The following is an 18,075-nucleotide window of genomic DNA, read 5'->3' as shown; positions in this document are numbered from 1 at the left end:
ATTTAAACAGGATACACAAAAGCGACTGCTCGAGGAGAATGAGCTGACGCTTGAGAAGGCGGTCACTATGGCAGCAGCACACGAAGCCGCAGCGAGAGGCACGGCAGTAATGCAGCTACGGTCACCGGAGCTCGGTGCACACAAATTGGGTGTGAGTTCTGGCAAATGTTATCGTTGTGGAAAGACAACGCATGATCAGAACCAGTGTTGGTTTAAAAACCAAGAATGTAGAACTTGTGGTAGGCTTGGACATATAGCTAGAGTATGCAGGTCAGCGAAGAAGACCAGCAACAAGAAGTCACCGCAAGGGAAATACGCAAAGGTACACAAGGTGGCCGAACAGGAGTCCGATTCAGACGCAAGCAGTATTGAACTGGCTAGCTTAAGGGTACTCAACGTTGGTAAGGGTGCAGACCTCCAGACAATTTGGGTTACTCTTCAGATAGAAGGAGTCCAAGTAAAAATGGAATTGGACACTGGATCGGCATTGTCGGTCATGAATAAGAAAGATTACAGAAGGTTATTCCAACATATTCCCCTACAGGATACGGAGATTATATTGACAACCTACACGGGGCAGAGAGTGTACCCCATCGGGACAATAAAGGTTGCAGTGGCCAACAAGGGCGAAGGAAGTCAAATAATGGACTTATATGTGCTACCGGAGGGAGGTCCACCACTACTAGGCCGGGAGTGGTTTAGAAACATAAATATGGACTGGCATTCGCTAAAAGCCATAAAGAGTGAGAACTCGGTGCAGATAATCAGCCCAGACTCTAGAACTGATGATGGTAAGACCAACCCATGTGCAAAAGACAAAGTTTCAGCACAGAATTCCACTGAGCAACAACAACATAGTTTAACAGAGAATTCTGAGTCTGTCAAGTCTACTGATATGCACATTTTTGAGGGACACTGGGCTCGAACTCAACTCCATTTCAAACTACAACAGCAATTAGAACAAATGATTCGCCGTTTTGAGCAAGAGATGAATGAAATAAAAAAGTTCTTTGTTACAGAGTGGGAGAATCTGGAAAGTCAACAGAAGCAACTGATGGAGAAAATGGAGCAGGAGCACACCAACCATCTGCGCGAGGAGGCCGAACGAATCAAAGCTGATTCAGGTTCTGAAGGTGCGTGCCATAATCTGGTGTCAGAAGAGTTAACGGTCAGCCAACTCCTTCATATGCTGAGGGACAAGACTCTGAAATGGGAAAAACTTGAACACGAGCTGCGATCTTCAAAGGAAAAGGGTTCGGAGCTCTCAAAAGTCATTGAGATGGCTGATGTGACGACACAGACTGAAACGACTGCAACAGAGCAGCCATTGGATGCCAAAAGTACGCTGACTCACGTCAATGTAGAACAACAGACCGCTGAAACAGCTGCTCCGGTAGAGGGATTGCATAGTCCGATCAATCAATCTCCAAAGGAAGTTGAAGTATTAAAATCACAAATGAGGTCACTAGTAAACGACTTGCTGAAAGCCCAGAAAAAGCTGGATGCAGAGGTACACATGAAGAAGTCTCTTCAGGAAAGATGTCTGGATTTGGAACAAGAGCTGGCTAACGTCCAGCTGGGTATGGAGGAAATAGACGACCCTCTCACTGGTCTAGCTCAGGACGACACCGAATATTCCCATGACCTGGTGGACGACACCGAATATTACGATGTCCTGTCCTGCCCAGCTTGTAACTTCGACTCCCAAAGTGCAGAAATCATGGAGGAGCACCAAAAGTCTACGGAACATCGGGAGAAGCTGGCTCTACGACGGAAACAGGAGGAAGAGAAGGAGGAACTGCGCATGCAGCTGGCAGCTGTGGCAGCTGACAATGGAGCCCAGAGAGTCTCCAAGAAGCAGAAAAGGAAAAGTAAAAACAGAAGATGACCCATCTGAACCATTATCACCTCTACCAGATCACACACGTGGTCCCTCCGAACGGAGCCAAATCAGTTCGGAAGTTCAAGCTGTTAAATCCATGAAAGGACTATTGAATGAGTAACGTGAACCGACTACACCACAGAGATTGAATCTGTGAACTGTTTTCCGCAGAGACTGAATCTGTGATATGTTACGTTAAACATGAAGTTATATATGTATATATGTTATTACGTTATGTTAAATGGGGGGGATGACTATAAAGCTAAGAAGGGAGGAGTGTTGTGTATGTAACCTGTTCCACCTTAAGAGAGCTTAAGCCTGTTCCACCTTAAGAGATGTACTACTTTCTCAGGCTGCTGTTGACGTAATACCGGGGGTGAACACACCGGTATATAAGCACTGTGCAGTAATCTTGTATTCAGTATAGTCCCTACCTCCAACCAGTAAAGACCTGTTTTTATTGTTACTCATTAGTCTGTGTCTTAATTAACTAAATAATTCACAGACTTAACATTCACGACCCTCTGAGAGAAGAAATTCCTCCTCATTTCCAATTTAAAAGGGTGCCCCCTTATTCTGAAATTATGCCCCCTAGTTCTAGATTCCCCCACGAGGGGAAACATCCTCTCTACATCTACCCTGTCAAGCCCCTTCGGAATCTTACATGTTTCAATAACCCTTGAATTGTGTAGTTAAGGCAGTTTTTTTGTGTTTTGTAACAGTTATTTTGCACTCGCCTTGTCTGTTTCTCCTTCAGGGTGTGACATTGACAGCCGCTATTGGTGGTGCTGACATGCCTGTGGTCATCACCGTGTTGAACAGCTACTCCGGCTGGGCCCTGTGCGCGGAAGGGTTTCTGCTGAACAACAACCTACTAACTATTGTTGGTGCCCTGATTGGCTCTTCTGGCGCCATCCTCTCCTACATCATGTGTGTGGTAAGGAATGCATGTCCATTTTTTTTCTGCATACGTTGCTTTCTCGAAGGGTAAAGTAAATGGGTTAGCTTGTGGAGTACATTTAAATGCCAACATCATGCCAATAGTATCATATCAATTTTCTTTAAATTTCTAATAAGAACATAAAAAGTAAGAGCAGGAGTAGGGCATAAGGCCCTCCAGCCTGCTCCGCCGTTCAATAAGATCATGGCTGAACTTCTACGTCAACTCCACTTTCCCGCCATATCCCCATATCCCTTGATCCCCTTAGTGCCCAAGAACCTATCAACAACAACTTGAATTTATATAGCTCCTTTAATGCAGTAAAACGTCTCAAGGTGCTTCACAGGAGTGTTATAAAACAAAATTTGACACCGAGCCACATAAGGAGATAGCTTGGTCAAAGAGTTAGGTTTCAAGGAGCGTCATGAAGGAGGAAAGAGAGGAAGAGATGCGGCACGGTTCAGGCAGGGAATTCCAGAGCTTGGAGCCTTGGCAGCTGAAGGCACGACCACCAATGTTGGAGCGATTAAAATCGGGGGTGCTCAAGAGGCCAGAATTAAAGGAGTGCAGATATCTTGGAGGGTTGTGGGGCTGGAGGAAATTACAGAGATAGGGAGGGGCGAGGCCATGGAGGGATTTGAAAACAAGGATCAGAATTTTTAAATCAGGGCTTTACTTAACTGGGAGCCAATATAGGTCAGCGAACACAGGGGTGATGGGTGAACGAGACTTAGTGCAAGTTAGGACACGGGCAGCGAGTTTTGGATGACCTCACGTTTACAGAGGGTAGAACGTGGGAGGTCAGCCAGGAGTGCTTTGGAATAGTCAAGTTGAGAGCTAACAAAGGCATGGATGAGGGTTTCAGCAGCAGATGAGCTGAGGCAGGGACGTAGTCGGGCGATGTTAATGGAAAGGTAACGCCCCAATTCTTGGTGGGTAAATGCACCCATACTGTGGTACTCGCTGATACAGGTCCCAGGTGCAATCCATAATCTGTGCTGTTAACTTCTCTCAGCCATGATGTCAACGATGACACTGCAGTTGCCTTTACCTTTAGCTTTGGAGGAGGGAAAATGGCCTGTATTTAGTGTGGGAAAGTGTGTATATCTAATGAAATGACCAGGATTGGGAGCAAAGCTCCGATAGTTAGAATAGCTGGCTGATCACCATCCAGGTTCATTGAAGTAGCTGACTATCAGAAGCCATCACGCTCTGTGGAACCATACACCCGGGATGAGTATCTGCAAAGAAAATTTGAGGGAAAAAATTCTAATGGAAGAAGAATTATAGGAATGAAGAGACTGAGCTGCTCAGGTGAGAGATCAGTACCAGAGCAGCATCACAAGAGTTGCCAGATTTTATACCTCGACAACAACACTTTATTGGTCCAAAATGACAGCAAGGAGTACCGTGACACAGAGTTTCATACAATGCTTCTCTTGCAGGTGGAGTTCACTCTATCCCAGAGAGTGTCATCACATAGACTCTATCCTTTATGTGCATAAATGCAAATACAGAGTTGATCATCATCATTATAAACCAGGGTTGTTGCAGAATGCATTACGGCATGGGGAATTTTTCACTTCCTCTCTGACACACCAGTAGAATGTTCACCATTTTTTAGGGTTCACATCCACTGATGTCATGAAAGTCTCCCTTTACTGCCTGCTTTAAGCACCATAAGTGGAAGGAGTTTATGGTGTCAGCCTTGGCTTGGTCCTTTCACTCTCATCCCATTCCAGAGACTTGAGCACATAATGTAGACTGACACTTTAGTGCAGTACTGAGCGGGTGCTGCGTCGTCTAAAGCACCGTCTTTCGGATGAGAAGTTAAGCCAAGGTCATAGAGTCATAACGGCACAGAAGGAGGCCATTTGGCCCATCGAGTCTGTGCCGGCTCTCTGTAGAGCAATCCAGTCAGTCCTATTCCCCCACTCTATCCCCGTAGCCCTGCAAGTTTATTTCCCTCAAGTGCCTACCCAGTCTCCCCTTGAAAACATTAAGTGTGTCTGCTTCCACCATTTCCGTCGGCAGCGAGTTCCAGGTCCTCACCACTCACTGCGTAAACAAGTTTTTCCTCACGTTCCCCCTGTATCTCTTGCCCAAAACCTTAAATCTGTGTCCCCTAGTCCTTGTACCATAAACTGGTGGGAACAGCCTTTCACTGTCGAGCCTATCCAAACCCGTCATAATCTTGTACACCTCTATCAAATCACCCCTCAACCTCCTTTGCTCTAATGAAAACAAATCCAGCTTCTCCAACCTGTCCTTGTAGCTAAGATCCCCCATCCCCGGAACCATTCTGGTAAATCTCCTCTGCACCCTCTCAAGGGCCTTCACATCTTTCCTAAAGTGTGGTGACCAGAACTGGCCGCAATACACCAGTTGTGGCCTAACCAGCGCTTTATAAAGGTTCAGCATAGCTTCTGTACTTTTGTACTCAATACCTCTATTTATGAAGCCAAAGATATGAACATAAGAAATAGGAGCAGGAGTAGGCCATACGGCCCCCCGGGCCTGCTCTGCCATTCAATAGGATCATGGCTGATCTGAATCTAGACTCACGTCCACTTCCCTGCCCTCTCCCCGTAACCCCTAATTCCCTTATCTGCTAGGACAATGTCTATCTCCATTTTAAATTTATTTAATGTTGCAGCTTCCACAGCTCTCTGGGGTAGCAAATTCCATAGATTTACTACCCTCTGAGTGAAGATGTTTCTCCTCATCTCAGTTTTGAAAGGGCAGCCCCTTATTCTAAGATTATGCCCCCTAGTTCTAGTCTCACCCATCAGTGGAAACATCCTCACCGCATCCACCCGATCAAGCCCCCTCACAATCTTATATGTTTCGATAAGATCGCCTCTCATTCTTCTGAACTCCAATGAGTAGAGTCCCAACCTATTCAACCTTTCCTCATACGTCAACCCCCTCATCTCTGGAATCAACCGAGTGAACCTTCTCTGAACTGCCTCGAGAGCAAGTATATCTTTTCTTAAATATGGAAACCAAAACTGCACGCAGTATTCCAGGTGTGGCCTCACCAATACCCTGTATAACTGCAGCAAGACTTCCCTGTTTTTATACTCCATCCCCCTTGCAATAAAAGCCAAGATTCCATTGGCCTTCCTGATCACCTGCTGCACCTGCATACTAACTTTTTGTGTTTCATGTACCAGGACCCCCAGATCCCTTTGAACTGTAGCACTTTGCAGTTTCTCTCCATTTAGATAATAACTTGCTCTTTGATTTTTTCTGCCAAAGTGCATAACCTCACACTTTCCAACATTATATTGCATCTGCCAAATCTCTGCCCACTCACTTAGCCTGTCTATGTCCTTTTGCAGGTTTTTTATGTCCTCCTCACTCACTGCTTTCCCTCCCATCTTTGTATCGTCGGCAAACTTGGATATGTTGCACTCGGTCCCTTCCTCCAAATCGTTAATATAGATTGTAAAGAGTTGGGGTCCCAGCACTGATCCCTGTGGGACACCACTAGTTACTGATTGCCAGCCCGAGAACGAACCATTTATCCCAACTCTTTGTTTTCTGTTAGATAGCCAATCCTCCACCCATGCCAGTATATTACCCCCAATCCCGTGATTTTTTATCTTGATCAGTAATCTTTTGTGTGGAACCTTGTCAAATGCCTTTTGGAAGTCCAAATACACTACATCCACTGGTTCCCCTTTATCCACCCTGTATGTTAAATCCTCAAAGAATTCGAGCAAATTTGTCAAACATGACTTCCCCTTCGTAAAACCATGCTGACTGTGTCCTATTAAATTATGTTTATCCAAATGCTCTGATACTGTTTCCTTAATAATGGACTCCAACATTTTGCCAACCACAGATGTTAGGCTAACTGGTCTATAGTTTCCAGCTTTTTGTCTACTTCCCTTCTTAAATAAGGGTGTTGCATTAGCAGTTTTCCAATCTGCCGGGACCTTTCCTGAGTCCAGGGAGTTCTGGAAAATGATCACCAATGCATCCACAATCCCTACCGCCACTTCTCTCAAGACCCTAGGATGTAGGCCATCAGGTCCGGGGGATTTATCTGCCTTAAGTCCCATTATTTTACTGAGTACCATCTCTTTAGTGATTTTAATCGTGTTTAACTCCTCCCCCCCAATTGCCCCCTGTTTGTCCAGTGTTGGGATATTTTTAGTGTCCTCTACTGTAAAGACTGATACAAAATATTTGTTCAGCGTCTTTGCCATCTCCATGTTCCCCACCACTAGTTTCCCGGTCCCTCTAAGGGACCAACGTTCACTTTAGCCACCCTTTTTCTTTTTATATAGCTGTAGAAACTCTTGCTATTTGTTTTTATAATTTTTGCTAGTTTACTTTCATAATCTATCTTCCCTTTCTTAATTAATCTTTTAGTTATTGTTTGCTGGCTTTTAAATGCTTCCCAATCTTCTATCCTCCCACTAGATTTGGCTAATTTATATGCCCTTGTTTTCAGTCGAATACTATCCTTTATTACTTTACTAAGCCACGGATAGCTGTCTTTTCTTTTACTCCCCTTTTTCCTCAGTGGAATATATTTATCTTGAAAGATGTGAAATATCTCCTTGAATGTAGACCACTGCTCTTGTACCGTCTTACACTTTAATCTGTTTTCCCAGTCCACTTTAGTCAATTCTACTCTCATACCTTCATAGTCTCCTTTATTTAAGCTTAGTACGCTGGTTTGAGATCCAACTCTCTCACCCTCAAACTGAATTTGGAATTCAACCATATTATGGTCACTCATTCCAAGGGGATCCTTTACTAGGACATTTTTTATTAATCCTGTCTCATTACTCAGGACCAGATCTAAGATTGCCTGCCCCCTGGTTGGTTCAGTTACATACTGCTCAAGGAACCCATCCCTAATACACTCTATGAACTCTTCCTCAATGCCGCCATGCCCAATTTGATTAGTCCAGTCAATATGAAAGTTAAAATCCCCCATGATTATAGCTGTTCCCTTATTACAAGCCCCAACTATTTCCTGATTTATACTCCGACCAACAGAGTTGCAACTGTTAGGAGGCCTATAGACTACGCCCACTAGTGACTTTTTCCCCTTCTTATTCCTTATCTCCACCCAAACTGTTTCACTATCCTGATCCTTTGACCCAATATCATTTCTGACTATTGCAGTGATTTCATCCTTGATTAACATAGCAACCCCACCTCCCTTTCCTTCCTGCCTGTCCTTCCTAATTGTCAAATACCCTTGTATGTTTAGTTCCCAGTCATGATTATCTTGCAGCCATGTTTCCGTAATGGCCACCAGATCATACCCATGTGTAGTTATTTGCACTGTCAACTCGTCAATTTTGTTACGAATGCTGCGTGCATTCAGATAAAGAACTTTCAAATATGTTTTCTGACAATTTATTCCTGCTTTTACCCCTTTTACTACTTTACCTTTATCATTATACATTCTGTCCCTTCCTGACACGCTCTGGTTTTTAATTCCCCCACTGCTACCTTGCTCTATTGCCTTCTCCGCTGTCATTTTTATTTTTCGCTCTCTTAAAACCTCCCCCCTACTAATTCGTTTAAAGACCTCTCTACAGCCCTAGTTATTCGATTCGCCAAGATTCTAGTCCCAGCACTGGCCAAGTGAAGTCCGTCCCAACGGAACAGCTCTCTCCTGTCCCAGTACTGATGCCAGTGTCCCAGGAAGCAAAACCCATTTCTCCCACACCAGTCTTTGAGCCACGCATTTAACTCTCTAATTTTATTTACCCTAGCCAAATTTGCACGTGGCTCAGGTAGCAATCCAGAGATTATTACCCTTGTGGTTCTGCTTTTTAATTTGGCCCCTAGCTGCTCAAACTCCCTCAGCAGAACCTCCTTCCTTGTCCTATCTATGTCGTTGGTACCAACATGGACCACGACAACTGGATCCTCCCCCTCCCACTCCAAGTTTCTCTCCAGCCCAGAGGAGATGTCCTTAACCCTGGCACCGGGCAGGCAACACAGCCTTCGGGACTCTTGCTCTCGGCTGCAAAGAACTCTATCTATCCCCCTAACGATACTATCCCCTACCACTACAACATTTCTTTTAACTCCCTCCACTTGAATGGCCCCCCGCTCCACGGTGTTGTGGCCAGGCTGCTCATCCTCCCCGCAGTCCCTGTTCCCATCCTCACAAGGAGTAAGAGCCTCAAACCTGTTGGACAAGAGCAAGGGCTGCGGCTCCTCCAACACTACCTCCTGGATCCCCGTACCTGCCTCACTTCTAGTCACACCATCCTGACCCTGGCCACAGACTACATCTGAATTAATTAATCTAATTGGTGTCACTACCTCGTGATACACAGAGTCCAGGTAACTCTCCCCCTCCCTGATGTGTCTCAGTGTTTGAAGCTCGGACTCCAGCTCTTCAACACGGAGCCGGAATTCTTCGAGCAGCCAACACTTACTGCAAATGTGATCACCGTGAGCATCAGTGGTGTCCACCAGCTCCCACATATTGCAGCAGCAACACATCACCTGATCTCCCATTCTATGTAATTAATTAAATTTATTGATATTATTTTTAAATACCCTCTGCCCCGATTCTAGATGATGAATATCGCACCTTAGAAACTATAAACCAAAGAGTTTAAGCTTAAAAAAGAGAGAAATACTTACCAACCAATCACTTACCCGCTTTCTGGTGACGTCACACTTGGATTACTTTTTACCTCTCTCCTTCCCTCCGAGTTCCGAGACTGGTACGCCTGACCTGGTCTCTGGGACTTTGATAGGCCTGCTCTGCCGCTCGAGATTCCCGCCGACGCTGTGAGGCCTTACCTGGTCTCTGGGACTTTTATAGGCCTGCTCTGCCGCTCGAGATTCCCGCCGACGCTGTGAGGCCTTACCTGGTCTCTGGGACTTTTATAGCCCCGCTGCTGCCGCTGAATTCCCACCGACGTTGTGAGGCCTTACCTGGTCTCTGGAACTTTTATAGCCCCGCTGCTGCCGCTGAATTCCCGCCGACGCTGTGAGGCCTTACCTGGTCTCTGGGACTTTTATAGCCCCGCTGCTGCCGCTGAATTCCCGCCGAGGTCCCTCTGTCCCTGCACACTCCTTAAACCTGTGCCATTAAGTGTATATTGCCTCTCCCTGTTCCTTCTGCCAAAATGCATCACCTCACACTTCCCTGTATTAAATTCCATCTGCAACTTGTCTGCCCATTCTGCTAGCCTTTCTATGTCCTGTTGCAGTCGATTGGTATCATCCTCACTGTTTGCCACACCCCCAAGTTTGGTGTCATCGGCAAATTTAGAAATTCTACTTTGTATTCCAATATCCAGGTCATTTATCTATATCAAAAAAAGCAGTGGCCCCAGCACTGACCCTTGGGGAACACCACTGTCTACCATCCTCCAGTCTGAAAAATAGCCATTTACCACAACTCGCTGTTATCTGTCCTTAAGCCAATTCCTTATCCAAGCTGCCAATGACCCACCAATTCCATGAGCCTCAATTTTGTTAACCAGCCTTCTATGTGGTACTTTGTCAAACACCTTCCTAAAATCTATGTAGACAACATCTATTGCATTCCCTTCATCGATCCTCCCTGTTACTTCATCAAAAAATTCAATTAGATTAGTCAAACACGATCTGCCTTTTACAAATCCGTGTTGGCTCTCCTTAATTAGCTTAAACCTCTCCAAGTGCCCATTAATTTTTTCCTTGATTATTGTTTCTAAAACTTTACCCACCACTGATGTTAAACTAACCAGCCTGTAGTTACTAGGATTGTCCTTGCACCCTTTCTTGAACAATGATGTCACATTTGTCACTTTCCAATCCTCAGGCACCTCCCCCGCATCTAGGGAAGATTGGAAAATTATGGCAAGCCCTTCCGCTATCTCCTCCCCCAATTCCCTTAGCAACCTGGGATGCAAGCCATCTGGACCAGGCGACTTGTCCACTCTAAGCAAACCCAGCCTTTCTAGTACATCCTGTCGATCAATTTTCACCCCTTCCATTGCTTCTACCTTTTCCACTGCTACCGATATTTTGTCAGCATCCACCTCTTTAGTAAACACCGATACAAAGTACTTATTGATTATTCTAGCCTTGCCCTGTGCCTCTAAGTATATAACACCTTCGCTGTCTCTAATAGGCCCCACCCTGCCTCTTACTACCCGCTTACTGTTTACATGCTGGTAGAAGATTTTTGGGTTCCCTTTTATGTTAACTGCCATTCTACTCACATATTCTCTCTTTGCCAATCTTATTTTCATCTTCACTTCCCCTCTCAACTTATTGTATTTGGTCTGGTTCTCCCTTGAAGAATTCACCTGACATGCATCATACACCCTCTTTTTTTGTTTCATCATCTTCTCTATCTCCCTCGTCATCCAAGGAGCCCTTGCTTTGGTTCCCTTACCCTTCCCTCTTGTTGGAATGTACCTAGCCTGTGCTTGGAACATCTCCTCCTTAAAGATCACCCATTGTTCCGTTACAGTTTTTCCTGTTAAGCTTTGGTTCTATTTTACCCTGGCTAGATTCTTTCACATCCCATTGAAGTTAGCTCTATTCCAGTTTAGAAGTTCCACTCTAGATTGTTTCTTGCTCCTCTCCATTGCTAATCTAAATCTTATGATATGATGATCACTCGTACCCAAGTGTTCTCCCACAGACACTTGGTCGACCTGGCCCAACTCATTCCCCAGCACCAGATCCAGCAATGCCTCCTTCCTAGTTGGGCCATGAAGGTCCCGTCTGCCTTCTCAGGTGGACATAAAAGATCCCGTGTCACTATTCAAAGAAGAGCAGGGAAGTTCTGTTAGTGTTCTGCTAATATTTATCTCTCATCCAAAATGACTAAAACAGATTATCTGATTATTAATCTATTTTCTGCTAGTGGGATCTTGCTGTGTACAAATTGGCTGCTGTGTTTCCCTACATTACAACAGTGACTACACTGCAAGCGTACTTCATTGCTGTGCAGCACTTTGTGGTGGTGAAAGGCACTATATAAATCCAAGTTCTCCCTTCTTTCTTTCAATCAAATTATTAAAGGGGCCGAGTTCACAGTTTAATTTGGTACTACAGGAAACTTTGTGCTATCCGGCACCGACGGGACCGAGCTGCTGCCGTTCCCTCAAAACTGCCGGACACTCCAGAGTTAATGTTGAAACATACGGAGATTTTCATCTCCGTATGAATCAACAAACCCTGTTGCTTAGCAACAGTCTCTAAACAGTCGGCAAGCGTCTCTGTAGCATCTCTAGCTGAAGCTGTTGCTTAGCTACAGACCTTACAGAGCTTGACTGTTCAAAAAAAGCAAAGAAAAGAAACGAAAAGATTAAAAACGGCTCCTGATTTTTGCCGGTGGCTCGAGCTTGCCGGACGGTTCGCCTCCGGATAACTCAAAGTTTCCTGTAGTTTAGAGGCTCACTGCTGGTGTAGCTTATTCTGGCCACCACATATCTTCACTGTATTTTCTGGCTGTTATAATGTTAACGTGACTGACCTGTGTGTTTATAGTCAATTTACAGCAATCATTGTCTGGAAATTTCCTCGAGTTGCTCCCACTCCACGGCCATAACTTTGTCGGAGGTGCAGTGCACATTTATACAGGGTTTTCGCCGCACTTCCAGCAACATTACATCGGTGGAGTGGGAGCAACTAGGAACAGGAGTAGGCCATTCAGCACCTCAAGCCTGTTGCGCCATTCAGTAAAATCATGGCTGATCTCTACCCTAACTCCATCTACCTGCCTTGGTTCTGTAACCCTTAATACCCCCTTGCTTAACAAAAACCTACCAATCTCAGTTTTAAAATGTTCAATTGACCTAGCATCAGCAGCTTTTTGGAGGGAGAGAGTTCCATATTTCTACTACCCTTTGTGTGAAAAAGTGCTTCCTGACATCACGCCTGAACAGCCTAGCTCTAATTTTAAGGTTATGCCCCCTTGATCTGTATTCTCCCACCAGAGGAAATAGTTTCTCTCTATCTACCCTATCAGCTCAGTTAATCATCTTAACCCCAAGGCAATGCCCAGCCATGGATTTCCTTTGTTATAGCAGCCAAGTTAAAGCGGTTTGGGGTTAAATAGTTAATTCTGTGGAAATTCATTCACAGTAATGAAGGTAGAAAAGGGAGGGATGGTGGCCTCAATCAGACAACCACCAAGGATGGTTAATGTAAAAGATTGAAATGATGCAGATTGAGCTCCTTTTGCGTTTCGGGTTAAGGCATGATGGAAAGCTGCCCTGGGAGCAACGTTCCCTATAAGCTGTGCGGCTGATCCTGCACAGCCCGGGACTGGCTTTTGCAATGTTAAAGTTCGCGCATGCGCAAACCTGTGAATGGGCCACGTGGCCCCGCACCCAAAAAAAAGTTATGGGAAACATTGCCTGGGAGTCCTCTATTCTAGCACTGAGTGCAAAACTTTGGAAAAATGTTCCAATCCCCAGCACTGACATCCCTCCTTTTGATAGTTACGAACCCTTTTCACCTCCCCCAAATAAAGGATTGGGACAGATGCTGTGCAGTAGAGTGGCAGGTTATGGGTTTTTGAATTCCAATCCCCTTGAGATAAAGATCAACATTCCATTAACCTTTTTGATTAGTTTTTCTATATGTGCGCTAGCTTTTACTGATTTATTTAAGGATGATTGATAAATTATGGACTTTCTCCTCTCTGCCTTCTTTGTTTCAACAGCCTTCAGACTTTGATGAATTCCCCAGTTTGAGTTCTGTTAATTTTTTTCAGAACCAATTCCCTTTCCACAGTTAGCCCTATCAACTGTTCCATTTATATAGTGACTTTCACATCCTCAGGACCTCCCTTCATAGTCAGTGAATTACTTTTTGAAGTGTAATCACTGTTGATACGTGGTTGTTATGTTCTCACCTCCACCATCATTTGTAAAAACCAATGCAAAATGTTTATTTAATATCTATACCATACCATCATCATCCACAATCCACCTTTCCTCATCCTTGAATGGTTCTACCCTCACTTTAACTATTCTTTTACTTTTTATCTGGAAATATCACTGTTTCCCTTTATATTATCTGCTAGTCATTATCATATTGCCTTTCACCTCTATTACTCTACTTTCTATATTCTTTAGTCTTGTTAGCCTTAACATAGAAACATAGAAGATAGGAGCAGGAGTAGGCCATTCGGCCCCTCGAGCCTGCTCCACCATTCAATGAGATCATGGCTGATCATCCAAATTCAGTACCCTGTCCCTGCCTTCTCCCCATATCCCTTGATCCCTTTAGCCTTAAGAAATATATCTAACTCCTTCTTGAATATATTTAATGAATTGGCCTCAATTGCTTTCTGTGGTAGAGAATTCCACAGGTTCACCACTCTCTGGGTGAAGAAATTCCTCCTCATCTCTGTCCTAAATGGCCTACCCCTTATCTTTAGACTGTGACCCATGGTTCTGGACTCCCCCGCCATCGGGAACATCCTTCCTGCATCTAGTCTGTCTAGTCCTGTTAGAATTTTATAAGTTTCAATGAGATACCCTCTCATTCTTCTAAACTCCAGCGAGTATAAGCCCAATCGACCCAATCTCTCCTCATACGTCATTCCTGCCATCCCAGGTATCAGTCTGGTGAATCTTTGCTGAACTCCCTCCATGGCAAGAACATCCTTCCTCAGATAAGGTGACCAAAACTGCACACAATACTCAAGGTGTGGTCTCACCAAGGCCCTGTACAACTGCAGCAAGACATCCTTGTTCCTGTACTCAAATCCTCTCGCTACAAAGGCCAACATACCATTTGCCTTCTTAACCGCCTGCTGCACCTGCAGGCTTACCTTCAGCGATTGGTGCACAAGGACACCCAGGTCTCATTGCACTTCCCCTTCTCCCAATCTATTGCTGTTCAGATAATAATCTGCCTTCCTGTTTTTGCCACCAAAGTGGATAACCTCGCATTTATCCACATTATACTGCATCTGCCATACATCTGCCCAATCACCCAACCTGTCCAAATCATACTAGAGTTTCTCGGCATCCTCCTCACAGCACACACGCCCACCCAACTTTGTGTCGTCTGCAAACTTGGAGATATTACATCTAGTTCCCTCATCTAGATCATCTATATATATAAAACAGTATGTCTCTCTGTCTGTCTGTCGCTCTGTCTCTCTGTCTGTCTGTCCGGCTATACAATCAAAAGTTATAGAGCGTACCTACACGTATGTTATATCAAAAGAAAGCTCATCATTAGGGGACTCTGGTAGGCGTATTTACTTTTTGGTCGGACAAAAATTGAGCCGACGGTATCCAAAAAATGTTCAAAATTCCGCTCATTATCCGCTCATTAGCATCGAGTGGGGGCGGGTTCATTGTGTGTGCGGGCGGGCCATCCTAGAGTTGAGTGACGTGATGATTGACCAATCCTACAGTTCAGTGACCTGACGGTTGACCAATCGGTGCGTGTGTGGTCGGGCCTTATCATTCTGAACTGAGGTGAGTGTCAGCCATCTTGATTTGTAAGTTTATTTTTTTTTCCCATTTTCTGCGTGTTTCTTTTCAAATCTACATTTCCAGCAAAAAACAAAGTTGCTTTTAAAACACAAATTATTTTTAAAAAAAGTTAATTAATTTGTTAATCTTTTCTCTAACCTCTATAATTTTCCTACCTTTCACCGTTTTTGCAGGCCTGGAAGCCTGGGCCTCTGTTGCCCAGCCACGCCCGAGCTAGGCACCGCCCCTCCCGCTGGGCCCGCCCCGCGATCGCCGCCATCTTTGTAAAGGCTGGCAGCGCAGGACTGGGCCGAGCGTAGCCATCGCCACCATTTTGGTAAAGGCTGGCGGGGCGGGAGGGAGCCTAGCGGGAGGTCAGTTGTGGTCACCGCGGGGCTCGGGCTCAGCTGATCGGGCGCTCATCAGGGGTCGGCCCGCAACACATCGACCGGAGGAGCGGCAGCTCTCTCTCTCCTTCCCCCCCGCCACGGCTCGGGCGGGGGGGCCGGTGCTCGGGTGGGCGGGGCTCGGGAGAGCGGGAAGGGGGGGAAGGGTTACCCCGGCAACCACGCCCGGCCCTCTCTCACAGCCTCAAGCCGGCTCACGCCCGTTCCCGCGGCTTGGCTCCAGCGCAGGCCCAGCCGCAATCGGCGGTCTTGAAGCCGGGGCTCGGGAGGGCGTGGGGCGGGGCTCGGGGGGCGGCGCTCGGGCTGACCGGGGCGCTGCGCTCGGCTGGGCCATGTCAGTGCGTGGGGCGGCACGGAGCTCCGCGGAGCCATCGCCGGCAGAGGGGAGAGGGTCTGCTGGCTCCTCCCCTCCCTTTCTCCCCCCCTCCCTTTCTCCCTCCCTCCCTTTCTCCCTTCCCCCCTCCTTCCCCCACCCTTTCCCCCCACACCCTTCCCACCCTCCCTTCCCACCCCACACACCCCCCTCCCCCTCCAGTCCCCCCTCCACTCCCCCCTTCCCCTCCCCTTCCCCTCCCCCTCCCTCCCTCCCCCCTCCTTCCCCACCCTCCCTTCCCCCTCCCCCCTCCCTCCCCTCCCCCTCCCTCCCCCCTCCACCCATCCCCCCAGTCGCTCTCTCTCTTACCCCCAGTCGCTCTCTCACTTCCCCCCAGTCGCTCTCTCTCTTCCCCCCAGTCGCTCTCTCTCTTCCCCCCAGTCGCTCTCTCTCTTCCCCCCAGTTGCTCTCTCTCTTCCCCCGTCGCTCTCTCTCTTCCCCCCAGTCGCTCTCTCTCTTCCCCCCAGTCGCTCTCTCTCTTCCCCCCAGTCGCTCTCTCTCTTCCCCCCAGTCGCTCTCTCTCTTCCCCCCAGTCGCTCTCTCTCTTCCCCCCAGTCGCTCTCTCTCTTCCCCCCAGTCGCTCTCTCTTCCCCCAGTCGCTCTCTCTCTTCCCCCAGTCGCTCTCTCTCTTCCTCCCAGTCGCTCTCTCTCTTCCCCCCAGTCGCTCTCTCTCTTCCCCCCAGTCGCTCTCTCTCTTCCCCCCAGTCGCTCTCTCTCTTCCCCCCAGTCGCTCTCTCTTCCCCCAGTCGCTCTCTCTCTTCCCCCAGTCGCTCTCTCTCTTCCTCCCAGTCGCTCTCTCTCTTCCCCCCAGTCGCTCTCTCTCTTCCCCCCAGTCGCTCTCTCTCTTCCCCCCAGTCACTCTCTCTCTTCCCCCCAGTCGCTCTCTCTCTTCCCCCCAGTTGCTCTCTCTCTTCCCCCCAGTCGCTCTCTCTCTTCCCCCCAGTCGCTCTCTCTCTCTCTTCCAACAACAACATGCCCTCAAAAAAGCCTCGGCACCGCCGGGCACTCCAGCTAGTTAATATATATTGTGAATAACTGGGGTCCTAGCACCGATCCCTGCGGTACCCCACTAGTCACTGCCTGCCACTCGGAAAAAGACGCGTTTATTCCAACTCTTTGCTTCCTGTCTGCCAGCCAGTTCTCTATCCAAGTCAGTACCTTGCCCCCAATCCCATGTGCTTTAACTTATGCGGGACCTTATCGAAAGCCTTCTGAAAGTCCAAATACACCACATCCACTGGTTCTCCCTTATCTATTTTACCAGTTACATCCTCAAAAAATTCCAGTAGATTAGTCAAGCACGATTTACCTTTTGTAAATCTATGTTGACTTTGTCTGATCCTGTCACTGTTTTCCAAGTGCTCTGCTATTACATCTTTTATAATGGACTCTAGCATTTTCCCCACTACCGATGTCAGGCTTACCGGTCTATAATTCCCCGTTTTCTCTCTACCACCTTTTTTGAATAGTGGGGTAACATTAGCTACCCTCCAATCCATGGGCACTGTTCCAGAATCTATAGAATTTTGGAAGATGACCAGCAATGCATCTACTATTTCTAGGGCCACTTCCTTAAGTACCCTAGGATGTAGATTTTCAGGCCCTGGGGATTTATCGGCCTTCAATCCCGTCAATTTCCTCAACACCATTTCCCTACAAATACTGATTTCATTCAGTTCCTCCCTCTCATTAGACCCTATGTTTCCCGACATTTCTGGGAGGTTATTTGTGTCCTCCTTTGTGAAGACAGAACCAAAGTATGTATTTATTTGGTCTGCCATTTCTTTATTCCCCATTATAAATTCCCCTGATTCTGACTGCAAGGGACCTACGCTTGACTTCACCAACCTTTTTCTCTTCACATATCTATAGAAGCTTTTACAGTCAATTTTTATGTTTCCTGCAAGCTTACTCTCATACTCTATTTTCCCCCTCTTAATTAATCCCTTTGTCCACCTTTGCTAAATCCTAAATTGCTCCCAATCCTCAGGTTTGCTGCTTTTTCTGGCCAATTTAAATGTTCTCTCCTTGGATCT

The 18,075-nt window shown here is 46.5% G+C and overlaps 1 protein-coding gene across 1 annotated transcript in view; it reads left to right on the top strand.

Annotated features, from left to right (window-relative positions):
* LOC147123425 (NAD(P) transhydrogenase, mitochondrial-like) overlaps positions 1-18,075 on the top strand; it is a 285,712-nt gene that overhangs the window by 194,381 nt on the left and 73,256 nt on the right. The window contains exon 16 of the mRNA XM_085972697.1: positions 2,640-2,819. Within this exon, the coding sequence (XP_085828823.1) occupies positions 2,640-2,819 (180 nt within the window). The remainder of the gene's footprint in view (positions 1-2,639; positions 2,820-18,075) is intronic.

This window comes from Somniosus microcephalus, chromosome 2, assembly GCF_052327205.1.
Source record: "Somniosus microcephalus isolate GS21.2 chromosome 2, FLI_Smic_1.0, whole genome shotgun sequence".
Classification (NCBI taxonomy): Eukaryota; Metazoa; Chordata; class Chondrichthyes; order Squaliformes; family Somniosidae; genus Somniosus; species Somniosus microcephalus.
This window is presented reverse-complemented; position numbering and strand designations above follow the sequence as displayed.